Source organism: Schistocerca cancellata, chromosome 8 (genome assembly GCF_023864275.1).
Source record: "Schistocerca cancellata isolate TAMUIC-IGC-003103 chromosome 8, iqSchCanc2.1, whole genome shotgun sequence".
Taxonomy (NCBI): Eukaryota; Metazoa; Arthropoda; class Insecta; order Orthoptera; family Acrididae; genus Schistocerca; species Schistocerca cancellata.
The window spans coordinates 284,259,005-284,275,489 of NC_064633.1; the positions used below are offsets into that span (position 1 = coordinate 284,259,005).

Sequence of the window (16,485 nt, forward strand, 5' to 3'; positions counted from 1 at the left end):
GTGAAGTTTCATTCTTTGTAGTTTTTTCGTTTGATGCTTATTTTGTGAGATATTTGGCCCGGTCACTATCAATGGACCACCCTGTATATGTTCGAATTTGCTACATAGTTTATCTTCTACAATTTCTAGTTATATATCTATCTCTTCAACATGTTTGAATCCCATGTCTAATCTATGTTCCAAATGATCCACCCTACCATTGATTTGAGATGTGTGGTCAGACATTTTCTCCTCCATTTGATTAAACATGGTATCTGTTTTAGAAAATATATTATTGATTTGTTTGGTTAATTGGTCAAAATGTTGCATGCATGTTTACATAACTCCTTTGACTGTTATTTGCTTGTCTTTGAGAGGAAAATACTTTACTGAGGAAAGTACTAAAAATCTATAAGTACCAATATTTAATTAATACTAATAAATGTCTGCATATGGATATTTTGTATCTTGTACACTTCCCATTAGTTAACTCCTGCAAAAGTTGTATATAGTTGTTTGACACAATGTTACACATCACTGTTTACAGTATGACCAATCAGACAGTTGTCTGTGTTCTAAACTGGCACTGTAACTGCTTATGCTAGTGCCCCAGTTGTTGGGGCAGTGTGTTGCAATGTGACATTGGACAACTAAGGGAGGGTTCTTGTTGAACGCTGCCAACCGCCATTGAGGTACATGTGGGTGTAGTGGTGGGTGGATGCACACATAATCACAACTCTTCTTGGTGTAGTTTAACTTGATGTTAGCATGGAAATATCCATTGCAGTTGATAATTAATCTATTAGAGATGATTGAGTTTAATCAAAGTAGTTATTTTCAGCTAAATACCCTAAATACCTCTTAGTGGCAGCTTCTTAATTCTTGTTTGTGTGCCAGGCAATCTCATGTTTATTGCTGCTGCCAAGACAGATTTCTTCCTATTTCGTGCATAATTAATTCCACGTGGTCAAATCCAACACACAGAACTAAATTTGGACTTATTATCACATTTACAATGTGAACATTTAGCAACTCAAATTCTTGGCATACAAAACATGATAGTTCTCTATTGACCCTTTCCTTCTTTCATACAGTACGTTCACAGAGAGACCTTGAACTGTTGTAAAGCTCAAGCTATGGAATTTCACCACGGTCAGGCTCCATGGCGAGGTGCACAGCACTGCAGACTCCAAGGAATTACTGCCAATAACATAAGCATATTGAATTGAAGTCTTTCATCACTGTGTGATGCTCTAGGGGTACCTCAAACATAAAATAACAAACAAACAAACCCAGAATCCTACTAATACATGACTAATAATACGCAAACCTATCTCAATGCCTTATATGTGAAACTATTCATGATTACTCAGTTATACCTATTGCCAAGACTACTGTTGTTCTGCTTGTACCTCCGTAGTATATTAAACACATTAGTACCCTTACAAAGTACTGAAACTACACTGGCCATCTGGTCTACAAATTGAGGCTATTGAGAATTAACAGAATACATGCCATCAAGAGTATATGAACTTACCAGAATCACAATTAAAGTGTACTACTTGGTCCAGTAATCAGCTATATTGGGATCCAACATGCCTTGCCAAGTAGCTGGACAGGCCCAATTATATGTCAAACAAATGTAAAGCCACATTCACAACCTGTTGGACTTCATATACCAGCTCTAATAATTTGGACTTACAAGGTTGAATCATATACACTCCTAAAAATGGAAAAAAGAACACATTGACACCGGTGTGTCAGACCCACCATACTTGCTCCGGACACTGCGAGAGGGCTGTACAAGCAATGATCACACGCACGGCACAGCGGACACACCAGGAACCGCGGTGTTGGCCGTCGAATGGCGCTAGCTGCGCAGCATTTGTGCACCGCCACCGTCAGTGTCAGCCAGTTTGCGTAGCATACGGAGCTCCATCGCAGTCTTTAACACTGGTAGCATGCCGCGACAGCGTGGACGTGAACCGTATGTGCAGTTGACGGACTTTGAGCGAGGGCGTATAGTGGGCATGCGGGAGGCCGGGTGGACGTACCGCCGAATTGCTCAACACTGCAGCGACGCACGGATGCACGCCAAGATCGTAGGATCCTACGCAGTGCCGTAGGGGACCGCACCGCCACTTCCCAGCAAATTAGGGACACTGTTGCTCCTGGGGTATCGGCGAGGACCATTCGCAACCGTCTCCATGAAGCTGGGCTACGGTCCCGCACACCGTTAGGCCGTCTTCCGCTCACGCCCCAACATCGTGCAGCCCGCCTCCAGTGGTGTCGCGACAGGCGTGAATGGAGGGACAAATGGAGACGTGTCGTCTTCAGCGATGAGAGTCGCTTCTGCCTTGGTGCCAATGATGGTCGTATGCGTGTTTGGCGCCGTGCAGGTGAGCGCCACAATCAGGACTGCATACGACCGAGGCACACAGGGCCAACACCCAGCATCATGGTGTGGGGAGCGATCTCCTACACTGGCCGTACACCACTGGTGATCGTCGAGGGGACACTGAATAGTGCACGGTACATCCAAACCGTCATCGAACCCATCGTTCTACCATTCCTAGACCGGCAAGGAAACTTGCTGTTCCAACAGGACAATGCACGTCCGCATGTATCCCGTGCCACCCAACGTGCTCTAGAAGGTGTAAGTCAACTACCCTGGCCAGCAAGATCTCCGGATCTGTCCCCCATTGAGCATGTTTGGGACTGGATGAAGCGTCGTCTCACGCGGTCTGCACGTCCAGCATGAACGCTGGTCCAACTGAGGCGCCAGGTGGAAATGGCATGGCAAGCCGTTCCACAGGACTACATCCAGCATCTCTACGATCGTCTCCATGGGAGAATAGCAGCCTGCATTGCTGCGAAAGGTGGATATACACTGTACTAGTGCCGACATTGTGCATGCTCTGTTGCCTGTGTCTATGTGCCTGTGGTTCTGTCAGTGTGATCATGTGATGTATCTGACCCCAGGAATGTGTCAATGAAGTTTCCCCTTCCTGGGACAATGAATTCACGGTGTTCTTATTTCAATTTCCAGGAGTGTATATACCAGAATTTTCGACTTATGCACCTTTCTGTAACTGGAGAGTGGTTCGGTATCTGCTCATTGTTGCTTTGATTTCCAGTGATTGCTCTCCACAGCTAGAATTTTGCCGTACTTTTTCTTTAGTTAGAATCACAGTGTTGTAGCAAGAGGTACCTTCATCTTTTGCGCAACTCATTATAATCAAGTTTCTCACAACAGAGGGCATAAAATTGTGTGAAATTTTGAAAATACTTGCAGCACAGTTAGGGCACAGCATCTGAAAAAGACTTAAGTGTACATGTGGTGTAAACAGTTTCTACAAGAATGAGAAACAGTTGAGACTGCAGCTCACAGACATCACCTGAGAATCAGCATGACTGAGCAGAATATTATCATTTTTAGCCAGCCCATTCAAGAACAATCACCAAATAACAGTTATTGAAATTGCTACTGAGGTTGGCATGAGTTACAGTAGTGCTCAAGTGATCATTACTGACAACCTTGAATTTCAGAAAGTGTCTGCAAGGTAGGTGCCTTGTCTTCTCACTGCAGAGCACAAATTTCATCGTATCAAGGTGGGCAAATGGCTACTGACACACTACCAAACTGAAGAGAAACATTTTTTGTGCCTGATTGTGATCTGCGATGAAATGTGGGTGCACCAGTACACCTTGGAATTGAAAAAAGCAGCATCGAATGCCACAAAAAGGACGAATCTGCGCCTGTCAGAGCTAAAACCCATCTCTCCATGAGGAAGATTCTTGCAACAGTCTTTTTTGATTTTAAAGGAATTAGTCTCATCAGCTTTCTTCATACTGTGGTTACGGTTACTGTGTACTATTGCCTACTTTTGGACCAAACAAAACTTGCATATCGTCAGAAAAAGGGCGCATTTCCAATCCGGAATGTTATCATACTGCATGACAATGCTTGACTCCACTCAGCTGCTGGAACTCAACAAAAGATTCAGGAATTGTTCTGGACCACATCAAACCATCCTCCCAACAATCTGGGCTTATCACTCTGTGATTTTCATTTGTTGGACAGTGAAGGAAGCAGTTGGAGGACATTGATTTGATGCCACTGTCAAAGTGTTTGTGCGCAAGTGGAGACTATATAAAAAAATAATTCATGTATATGATTGCTTCCCCCCTATTCCCCCCCCCCCTCTCTCTCTATCTAAAGCTCTGATATAGAAAAAATTGTACTATCACTAACATCCATTTCAACTTTCAAATGGTTTCCATTTTTATCAGTGTGCTGCTAGAAGAGTCTCTCAACAAAATTGGTGAGAAATTCAATGACATGACAGACTTAATGAGACACTGCCCTATCTGGACATATTTTTGTAGTTTGATTGATTCTTGAGTAATGTTAATCAGTTTGGGACCAATACGAGGTAGGACTGATAGAAGAGGTAGAGAAGATCCAATGAAGAGCAGTGCATTTTGCCGCAAGAACATTTAGTTGACATGGGACATCACGGATATGATTAATGAACTCCAATGACAGACACTAAAGGAGACATTGTACATCACAGAAATGTGTGCTATTGAAATTTCGAGAGAGCTCTTTCTGGAAGAATTTGGCAACATATTACTTCCTCCATGACCACATGAGAAAATTCAAGAAATTAGAGCTAAAACAAAGGCATACTGACAGTCATTCTTCCTGCATGCTAATTGCGAGTGGAACAAGGAAATGGGAACCAGTTATTGGTACGAGAAGTACCCTCTGCCACACACCATCAGGTCACTTGTCGAGTATTGCTGTAGATCATGTGCAGCAAATAGTGGTGCACAAGCCACATCTGGCCCATGGAAGAAATTCCAGGTGAACAAAAAATGAAGGTACTCTCAAAAATGGGTATGTTGAGGCGTAATTTGCTGGCATCACATCTCAGGAAAGGGGTAACGTTTATATTGGTGTGTTAACCCATAAACATTAACCTCACACACTAGAGTTTTGACTTCTTGTGCTGGGAACGGTGCTTTTGTGTGAGAAGGCAGCCCCTGAGCTTATGCAAGTATGTGAATCAGGCCTGTGGGTCACCAAAGGTTTCCCTTGCGTGATGTACATCTGCATGAACAGTCTAAGGTAGCAGAGAGCAGCCTCATCTGCCCTACTGTTGCGATTCTGTATGTGAATCCCTTTGAATAGGTAGCACTGAAATCAGCTTCATGATAGCACACTTGCTCTTTTCTGCTACATGCACAACATGTTTGCAATTTTGCCACATGAGAAAGACACATTAGAATACATCCTACCTCAAACGAACACAATGAACCCTAACATAACACCATGTTACTTTAAATGGAAGATAATTTGCTGTAGCACAGTTTTGCAAGTTTCAGTCAGAAGGAAAGAGCACGTAAGGCTAACTTTAATTTAGAGAATAGAGTAGCATGTTATAAAGCTCCTGTAAAAATTTTAGCTCTTAATTTTACACTCAACCTGCTAAAAAAAATCATGAAGAAGTGTTGTGGGTGTGACAAAACTTTACCCTTCATTTGCCCATAGCCGTGTTCTTTAGTTATTTTGTCTTCTACTTCTGAATCAGGATGGTTGATAATTTTCCACACAGTGAAGGAAGGAGTAATAAAATACAAGATATGATAACTTTTATTCACAGACACTTCCAAAAGACAACATATTTTTTCCCTTCATGTTGCGGGTGTGACACATAGATACATCAATATTATTGAGTGAAATTTAAAACAAAACAGCAAGAAAATACTTTAATTATTATGTTAAAATGATAAAAACTTAAACAAGAGAGAACTAGGCCTATTTCAATACTACTGAAAAACAAATTGTCCCCTGTTATTCAACAGCTTGGGTGGTTTTACTTTCTGGGAGATTACTGAAATATTTTACCAAGATATGTCATCTTCTGTGGGCCAAATCCAGCATTTTCCACTGGGTTGCATATACTTCAGCAAGACCTGCTCTGCTTGTTCATCAACTTGAAGAACTTCTGCAAAGTATTTCTTCTTCAAACAGGACTTTCCAGTGACAGTCAACTCTGACATTACAAAGTCTCCTATAGTAAGTTGCCCACAGTATGGAGAAGCAACAGGTGTGATACATATTTTGCCTGCACACCAAAATTGGGTCACTCCTGAGCATTACAACTGTCAATGTGAGGTTTCAGATATAATTCAAATGATGAAAACTGTAGGGTAACTCTGAACTGCACACCACTATTACGCATGTTTAAGATATCACCAAACATTCCACATATTTTGACTAAACAGTGGTGCAGATTGGGTTTTGATCATAAAAGAGACAATATAATTTAAACTCTTGGGGATCCTTATTATATCATCCTCCATCTGTCTAAAGAAAAATAGAGGTCAAAACTAGAGTCCAATGATCAACATGCTAAAATTGGAAAAATGCTGTTCACTCAAGTATTCTTGTGAGAGAATAGGTCTCGGTGAACAACAAATATTAGCTCCTCGCCTTGCATGACTGTCAAGATGAAGAGTGAAGAGTAGAGACAAATTGTGCTGCAGAACAAATAGACTACTGTAAGCTAGAGATAAAAGCATGATAGAATATTCAAATACAACACTACAAAACAGCAGACGAAATTCATCACATGTACACTATGTAGTGACTGCATTGTTTTTTCTCAAAAGTTGGCACAACATGAAAATATACACACTGTTTGGCCAAAGACTTCTTATTTTTGCTGACGCTAAACCTAGGGAGCCCAGTGCTAACAGTAGAGTGAAGTTGTGGTCAGTGGGATTACTGGGATGTTGGTCCGTGTGATAGTGAACCAAACAAAGTATTGGTGTGCAAACTTAGGACGTCTGGTTCATCGGTGCCATCTCTGGGAGGGATTAGGATCCCACAAGTTAGGCATCACTTCCAACTCTCAATATCAGTGCATCAACTTGTCTGGTGATGACATTTCGTCCTGTTGTTAAAATGTTGTGTCTGTCTGTGGGAACCGCCTGGTCATTCGTCTGAGAGATTATTGTAGATTACAGATGCCAGGTTCAATCCCAGCATTTGAAAATCACTAGTCATTTTCATATCTGGTGGTAAAGTATGGATGTATTAATGTGAGCCAGAGGTGATGTGGCAATTCATGGTGCTCATCCAACAAAACATGTAGAGAACTTAAATAGAGTGAGTAATAAGCTTCCTTACACTGTTAAGATTGTAAATTGGAACAGCTCCCCAGTAACGTATGAAGAAGGGAGGACAGTAACTGTAAATTGTTATTTAGGAGTATTTCTTCCTAAATTTATCAAAATATACAAAGTGAAACATACAAGAACAAGCTTGAGTAGAAGTTTATTGTATTAATTTTTTCTGACTGGTTAAAAAGGAAGTATTTGCATATGTAACTTAGTGGAGACTACTTCAAAAATATGAGAAATTAAGTTTTCCAAAAGTCCAGAATTCTCATTAAGTCTCATAATTTTAAGAATAATTCTAATACATTTTATACAGGGTCATTTTACGCAAACTTTTTAAGTGAGGCTGGTATTAAAATATGTTAAAGCAGTGTTTTTATTATAAATAATATTGCATTTGTACAGCAACTCAATATAATTCAAATTTTTTCTAGATATTGGTAGATGATCTTCTAGTTTACAATGGTGAACTTGATCAGGCATCACATTTACAAGGATCATCAAGAGTTCCATATCGCACTGTCCTGTTTACGTTGAATACGGATTTAATTAGTCAAGAACAAAGCACAGAAGTCAGGTGAGTTTTGAATTAGACATTTATTCTTGAGCAAATAAGTAAATCGTACATCAGTATTCACAACTCAACAATTATGTTTCAGAATAAAATTCAGTCATCAGTTATTTTTATTTTGCTTTACTGGCTTAACAGATTAATCTATCATCTTCAGAAGCCTACAAAGTTTGAGATACTATAAATCATTAGAACTTGGCCACACATTTATGTAAATTATAAGATGTGTATTACAAAACTTTACTTAGTATCCCAAGTTTTGTAGGCTTCTGAACATGCCAGGTTAATCTGTGAAGCCAGTAAAGCAAAATAAAAACAATTGTCAAACTTTTGGCCGAACTTCATTCTGATATACAGGGTGTTCAGAAATTTTCGTTACAAACTTTAAGGGCTTGTAGATGGGAGTGAATACTTAACATTTTGAATAGGAACCCATGTACAGGAAAGTACCATTTCCATTCTACAAATAATTCAGATGTGTAATGCGTTCATGTGCGCTGAGGAAAAGATAAAAGTCTTAGAGATACTTGTCATGGTGTACAGTAGGATAGAGAAAATGTTGTGTACTACTTCAGACAGTCATCTGTTGTCACTTAAACCTGCCTTACTGTGAGACCTATTCAATGTGTGTCTCTGATATAGTAAACATGGTTTGGTACATATTTTTGGAACACATAGACATGCTCCTTGTCTATAGCAAAGCTCGAGGTAAGGGAGGAGCTGCTGGTCAGCTGTACCATAAAGGTTTTCCACCACGTAGCACACCATCGCACAAACATTTTTCCCAAGTTATGCAGCTGCTGCGAGAAACAGGTACCTTCACTGTGAGAAGGCAGGACTGTGGTGCTCCACAGCAATGCTGCACACCTGAATTTGGAGAAGACGTATTACATTGCATTGAAGAGAACCTGGCAATAAGTACTTGAAAAATTGTGTGTGCAGTGAGTGTTAGATAGTATTGTCTGGGACCTTCCATGTGAGCAACAATTACATCCATACCACTTACAAAGGGTACACACTATGGGTCCAGCTGATTTTCCACAATGCATTGCCTATTGCATTTGATTCCTGACCACTGCGTCAGTGCAGAACTGTTTCCACGTTGAGTTCTGTTCACAGATATAAGTAAGTTCACTAGGGACTGTGTTCTGAATTCACGAAGCAACTATGTCTGGGCAGAAGAAAACCCTCGTGCCATGCATTTTCAGGGATTTCAGCACCAGTTTGTATTAACGTGTGGGCAGGTCTTCTTGGAAGGTCATGTCATGTCATTTGGCCATATATGCTTCCACTCAAGCTAATTAATCGTGCATACTTGATTTGCCTATGATATTGGACTCATTTTGGAAGCTTTGCCACGAATATCTGTCAGGAAATGTGGTTTCAGCATGATTGTGTACCGTCTCACTTCTCACCTATGGCTCGCAGACATCACAACAGATGGTATGGTGAATGATAGGTAGGCCGAAACGGTCCGGCTTCTATGGACTACTTTTTGTGGGATCGTGTGCAAAGTTTGTTTTATGAGGTTCCTATAGAGACAGAGGAAGATCTGTTGACATGAGTTCTAGCTGCTGCACTAGAAATTGAGGAGATGTCAGATGGGATGGAGAGTGTGTATCCAGGGTGTATAAGTTCCAGGACAACCAGGAAATCCAGGGAAAACCCAGGAATTTTGTAGAATTCTGGGAATTTTTCATTGTTTTAGTCTTTTGTTAATTTTTTGTAGTTTTCACTGGTAGAACAGATAAACAGCAAAATGTGTCAAAGGCTTCAGGATGAAGACTATGGAATATTTCATAACAGCAGACTGCTTCCAATGAGTGTGAAGTCACAAGTGTTTATGTTATGTTCATTTCGAACGGTTGTCAGCGGGCTCATGCACATGTGCATTTGAGTTGAGTAAGAGCAGTGCCTTCTCCCACTTCTGGCTGCTTGAAGTGCCATTGGAGCGCTAGCAAGAAACGTTCATGCTACACAAAAAACTTTTTCTGGCGCACCCAAGCTGCCAGATTCGTGTACTCCAAATGAATGTTACAATTTGATGTACTTTACTGTAATTACCTGTCATTGTCAGAAGTAGAGCAATCTTTATACATTGCAAAAAAGCTTCCAAAATAGAAGTTTTATTGTTCAGATCATAGTTGATATAAACCCTAATTGCTAGTTTCGGCAAAGTTATATTGCCATATTTAGATAATTGGATACATGAATTGCAAAGCCATACATGTGGTACATTGCCATGCTGACTGCTGTTTATCAGCAATGATGGCTGGAGTTGGATGCCAGTACTGCAACAGGACATCCACTGATGGGTGGTAGGTGCCCATTTCAGATGAATCACATTTTACTCTCCGTTGGACCAATGACTGTCAGTATGTACAGCGATGCAATAATTGTCAAAAGGGCCCAGGTCATAGGAAGGAGCGTTATGGTCTGGGGAATGTTTTCATGGCATTCTCTATGTGGTCTTGCCATTCTGGAAGACACATTGGATCAACAGCAGTAAGCATCTATCCTTGGGGACCATAACCACCCCTACAAGCTTCCTTCTTCTTTGGAACAATGGCATCTACTAACAGGCAATGCAGCATGTCACACAGCTCACAGTGTATGTACATACACCAGAATGAGTTTACTGTGCTCCCTGGCCTCCAAACTCCCTGGTGTAAAACCCAGTCGAGAATCTATGGGGCTATTTCAGTCGGGCTGTTTAAGTCATGGATCATCAACCAAGGAACCTAATGCTGCTGGCCATGGCATTGTAGTCGGCATGCCTCCACATCCCTCTCAGTACCTTCCAGAACCTCATTGACTCTCTTCCTGCATTTCTGCATGGCAAAAGGGAGTTTATTCGGGCTTTTGACAGATGGTCACATTAATGTGACTAGACTGTGTATTTACACATTATGAATATTTGTGGGGTGGCCTGTCTAAGCCACTTAACCTGGTGTAGAGAACTTAGGTCATTGGAATAATTCAATAACTAGTTCTGTATTTACACATTCTGGATGTTTGTGGGGTGGCCTGTCTAAGCCACTTAACCTGGTGTAGAGAACTTAGGTCATTGGAATAATTCAATAACTAGTTCTGTATTTACACATTCTGGATGTTTGTGGGGTGGCCTGTCTAAGTCACTTTACTTGGTATAGACAATTTACATCAATGGAATAATTTAAGAGCTTGTTCAATTTCCTAATTTTAATGTTGCACCTAAGACTAATGAACAGCGAAATAATCCACAAATCATGACTGAAGATGATGAAATATGTCACTAAATAATCGATCACACTCATGAATATTTGAATTAGAGACGTGCACCAAATACAAAATCAATGAAAATTTAATTTTTATTCCAGTATTTTCTGTGGTGTTTTAGAGGGTCTAGAGTATAAACGCATCCATCCATGTGTAATGGCGCCCTTGACAGTCACTTGGCTGGAGCCAGGCTGAAATCCCCACTGACCTTTCAGATTAGGATTTTCCATAATTTCCTAAATTGATAAAGGCAAATTCTACAGTAACTCCTTTGAAAAATACACAACTGATTTCCATTTCTGTCCTTATACAACTTGAATTTGATCTCCAACTATGAGTCTTATTAATGATGTGATGTAAATGCATACATATTTAATGATTTATTGGTGTACCCATTTATTGGTGAAACCTTACTCACCATGCTAGAGCCGGGATACCAGGATTAAATACATTATGAATCTGACAAATCTGTTGTAGTAAGTGCTAGCTTTTTTGTCAGGTATATTCATTAGAAACATTTTAGAGAATACTGACTCGTGTTCTCATTATTGGCAACAATAATCATGAATTATCTGCTTCCGTAAATGGAAATTTCACACTGTAAATGGTCAATAGAATCTCAATTATATTTTCAGAAAGCTCTTTTCATTTTGCAGACATAAAGGCCACGGCCATCATGTTCGTCTTCTAAATGACTACAAACGAGTAACATCAGGAGGAAGTTCTTGTACCTCTGCCGATCCATCACTCCGGCCTGTGACCTCTATCATCCACAGAGAAATGGAAGATTAGAGGCCAACTGATCTGGTTAAGTGTGCTGCAGCTTTTTATTTCTTCTGTGAAGAATTGTCTGGGTATTTTTGTTTGTTGAGGTTTGTGTTCCACACATTCTGGAATCACATGTATCCATTTGTAAGTATTCACTTCAGTATGTGCCTTACTCATAAATCTTCAGGAAGAGAAACAGCCGAGTTTTCTCAGTTAGAAACTTATATATATACTTTATCTGTGTTTTTCTGTTAGGGAGTAAACACTACCAAGATGAGCAAATGAACTCAAGTATTTTATGTGAATATATTCAGCCCGAAGCAAGCTGAAAATGTTACATAGTAATTGCAAAATGTACACATATTTACGAGCTGAATTAAATTTAAATGTATTGTGGTGATTTTTACAGATTGATTCTTCCGCAAATTTCTGAATCCCAAGTACTCAGAAGAGCTGTAACAAATTAGAAACACTTTGTTACATTCTTCAGGTTTGTGCTCTTTTTCCAGGAAGAGTACACACAACATTGATTGTCAAAAGTAGTTATCTGGATAGATGTAAGTGGAGAGAGGCTAGGGAAGAACACATGAGGCAAAGAGAGGGAAGATGAGCAGTGTGAGTCAGGTCTTTTGCCAGATGATGCTGTGGGTGCATGTTATGGAGAAGCTCCATTAAAAAAACAAGTAAGTCATGTGGGTAACTAAGGAAATCAAAATCTCATATAAGATGAAGAGGAAAATTTATGTAATGCAGGGTGTATACGACCCGGGACAACCGGGAAAAACCCGGGAATTTTTTCATCCGGGAGAAAACCGGGAAAAACCCGGGAATTTTTCGGAATTCCGGGAATTTTCCATTGTTTTAGTTTTCAGTTACATTTTTGTAGTTTTGACTGCAGAATTGATTCTCTAGCAAAGAATGTTATTGTATCCTGCTACTGGAGAATGATACTGCAGCAATAAAATATAAGCGAGAGGGAAAAAAATAAAACTGTAGTGGCAAAGGAAATGTGCATTTTACGACAACAAAACACCGTGCACGCACAAGCGTCTACAGATAGCAAAAATATGTTAAAGGCCGTAGGGCGCAGACTGTAATTCTTCGTAACAATAAACTGCTTGCTATGAGCATGACGTCACAACTGTTCACATTAGGTTCGTTTGACCAGTTGCCAGCTGTCTGTTGCGCATGCGCATTTGACTCGCGTATAAGCAGTACCTTCTCTCGCTTCCCGCTTCTTGAAGTTTGGCTGTTAGCTGCATCGGTAGTAGCAGCAAGCAGCCAGATGCAAACGAGAAAAATTTTTCTCGCGCGCCCTAGCTGCCAGATTCGCGCTTGCACAGAGTTGTCTGAGTTGTAGTGGGGAGGGGGTTAGTCTCCACGTGACCCGTGTTTACGTTAAGTGATTTCGCTGCTTCTCTTCGTGTACAGCTCCCACGTCAAATGAAAACAAAACGGATTTCTGTGGCCGGGAGCTATCAAGTGAATTAAAATGCATTCACATAATTACAGAGGGCAAAAATATATTATTAATTTCAGTTTCTGATTTTATTTTCTTTCCACGTTAGTAGCAGTCAAGCATTAATCGCCTTGCAGAAGAATGAATTTATTTTTGCAAGTTTGCTAAAGAAATTCCGCTGAGGCAATCATTTTATTTGAAACGAAGTGTTTCATTTAACAATTTTGGATACTTCCAACTGTTCGGTGAATTTCAAGTGCACGTTATCATCTTCTGCCATGTATGGCATTATGCCATAATAAAGAACCAAACATGAGATCGTAGAGTACTGGTACTCCAAGAAAATTTACATCCCAAAAATCACACTGAAAAGCTTAATATCAGATGGGACCTACTTCATTGTGAATTTGGAAAAAACCAATGTGCACTTCAAGCCGAATTATGCATTTTAGTATGATTCACGAAATTTTGATGCCTTTTGGAGTATCCTCTGATGCCCTGTTTCTTTTATGGTGTAGTGTAAGCTCTCTTAGTGCTTTATACACACGAACATGCGGGCTTCCTACACCACTGCAGTTGCACACGCACAATAATTCGTTTTTGGCGCTCTCTGGCAACTGGTAAATCGAACCTATAACTAACAGTATTGCGAACGGTGGTTAGAAAAGCGTTACTTTCAAAGTAAATTTCTTTTTACGCAAGATGAATTATGTTACGTGTGTGAAAGTGGGATGGATATCTAAATCACAGAGCGTTCGAAACTGAACAGTTTGAGGACCAGCCACTTCAAGAATTTCGAGCCGAGGCATTTATGTCACAATTTTAAATTTACTGGCACATTTGTGTGATGTATCTTAAAGTATATCACACCAAAAAAAAAGACCAATATTACACGTGAAAGCTTAGCTTTTCTTGTAGATATACGGTACTGTGTACGTTAATGTAAACCGTTAGCTTTTCCTCTTGTGTGTTCGCGCTATGTAACCAGTAATCTTGCTAGTGGCTGACTATAACACGTGCCCTATGCTCTGAATATCTGCTGTCATCGGCTGGCGAGATCTCGTGGCTTGAGATATGACTCGCTTACAAAAGGACATCACAACCTCGGTTGCAACGCTCCGGAAACTAACAAGCTGTGTTTGGTGCAATTCGAATTTATACTTTCGTAATACGAAAATATGCAGCGTATATGTTGCTGCAAATCAAAGGTCTTTCCAAAGCTTCTCTGCTCCGGCTTTTCTTTTTTTTCCGGGAAGTTCTACGCGATTATATAAAACGTTAACCATTCAAAGGATTGATAAGTTTTACAGTTCCGAGGGAACTTTTTCTGTGCTAAGTGACAGTAGGTCGCCCGGGAAAAAGCATATTTTGTAAACGGGATATCCGGGAGAAATCCGGGAATTTTTTTTCCTTGTCCCTGTATACACCCTGTAATGGTCAGTTAAGTCAAGAACCGATATCACTTGCATGCTAAAAAAAATAATGTAGAATTTTAAGGAAAACCATTAAAATGCCCATAAGTATGCGTGTCCTGACAGAAACAAATAATGTAGGTAATAAGATTAAAACTATGTGAGACATTGTCAAACAGGAAAACAGACAGATTCCATAACAACTAAACTAAATAACAATGTTGGAACTGATATTTCACAAATTGCAAGTACTTTCAGCAGTCACTTTCCAAATGTAGTAAAAATATAGCACGAAATGTTGCAGTTGAAGAAGGAAGAGAATATATTAAAAATGTCATTCCATTGAAATCAATACACTTGGGGGGGGGGGGGGGGGGGCTGATGAAATTTCACACAGAATTCTGAAAAGTTGTTCCAGCTTACTAAGTAATGTCCTCAGTGATATATGCAATGCATCACTGGCACAGGGAATTTTTTTCAGATAGGTTAAAATATGCAATTGTTAAACTTCTTCATAAGAAAGGTGGCAAGACAGACTCAAGCAATTATCATCCAGTTTCCTTACAGGCAATTTTCTCCAAAGTATTCAAAAAGTAATGTACTCGTGAGTAGTCCCATACTTAAATGGAAACAATTTACTTAGCATATCACAGTTTGGATCCCAGAAGGATTTCTTGAATGAGAATGTTATTTATATATTAACTCATTAAATAGTACAAGCCTTAAATAGTAATGTATCGCTAGATGGTATTTTTTGTGATCTTGTGTAGATCATATTACTCTATTTGAGAAAATGTCCGACCCTGGTAGCTGAGTGCTCAGTGCGACGGAGTGTCATGCCTAATGGCCCAGGTTCGATTCCTGGCTAGGTCGTGAATTTTCTCTGCTCAGGGACTGGGTATTGTGTTGTCCTTACCATAATTTCATCCCCATCGACACGCAAGTCACCTTAGTGGTGTCAACTCGAAAGACTTGCACTAGATGAACAGTCTACCCGACGGGAGACCCTCGCCACACGGCATTTCCATTTCCATTTGAGAAAATCATGTTGTATGAAATTGATGGCTTTACACACAGCTGGTTTGAATCGTACTGAATAAACTGAATGTAAAATATTTTGCTGAAGAACTCCGACAATTTCAGAAAAATAGAAAACTGTAGTGACTGTGGAAAGATCACAAAGGGAGTTCCACAGGGTTCAATTTTGGGTCCACTCCTATTCCTTATACACATTTATGATCTTCACTTAACATTCAACAAGCAAAATTAGTACTTTTTGTAGATGATGCCAGTTTTGCAGATGATAAATCTCATTAGAGAGAAAGTGACAGAAGAAATGGTAAATGATATTTTCCAAAGAACGATTTAGTGGTCCTCTGAAAATGGATGTTCCTCAAATTTATAAAAATGAAAGAAAGAAAAAAGAACACTACATTCAGTTTTGTACAACAAATAAAGTCATACCAACAATTGATGTTTTACTTGAGTGGGAGTCAGTAAATAGGGTAGAAAGCTCCAAATTTTTGGATGTTCATATTGATGAATACTTGAACCGGAAGAAGCATGTTACTGAGCTTCTCAGACAACTAAGTTTAGTTACTTTTGCTCCTTGTATAATTGCTAATCCTGGAAACAAATGTACGAACCTACTGACATGCTAGCCGGGGTGGCCGAGCGATTCTAGGCGCTACAGTCTGGAACCGCGTGACCGCTACGGTTGCAGGTTCGAATCCTGCCTTGGGCATGGATGTGCTTGATGTCCTTAGGTTAGTTAGGTTTAAGTAGTTCTAAGTTCTAGGGGCTGATGACCTCAGCAGTTAAGTCTCATAGTGCTCAGAGCCATTTGA

At 40.0% G+C, this 16,485-nt stretch overlaps 1 protein-coding gene across 1 annotated transcript in view; it reads left to right on the top strand.

Moving 5' to 3' along the window:
• LOC126094461 (katanin-interacting protein-like) overlaps positions 1–12,148 on the top strand; it is a 338,835-nt gene extending 326,687 nt beyond the window's left edge. Inside the window, exons 14-15 of the mRNA XM_049908844.1 lie at positions 7,605–7,747; positions 11,656–12,148. Coding sequence (XP_049764801.1) covers positions 7,605–7,747; positions 11,656–11,791 — 279 coding nt within the window. The 3' untranslated portion in view covers positions 11,792–12,148. The remainder of the gene's footprint in view (positions 1–7,604; positions 7,748–11,655) is intronic.
• Positions 12,149–16,485: the final 4,337 nt, after the last annotated feature.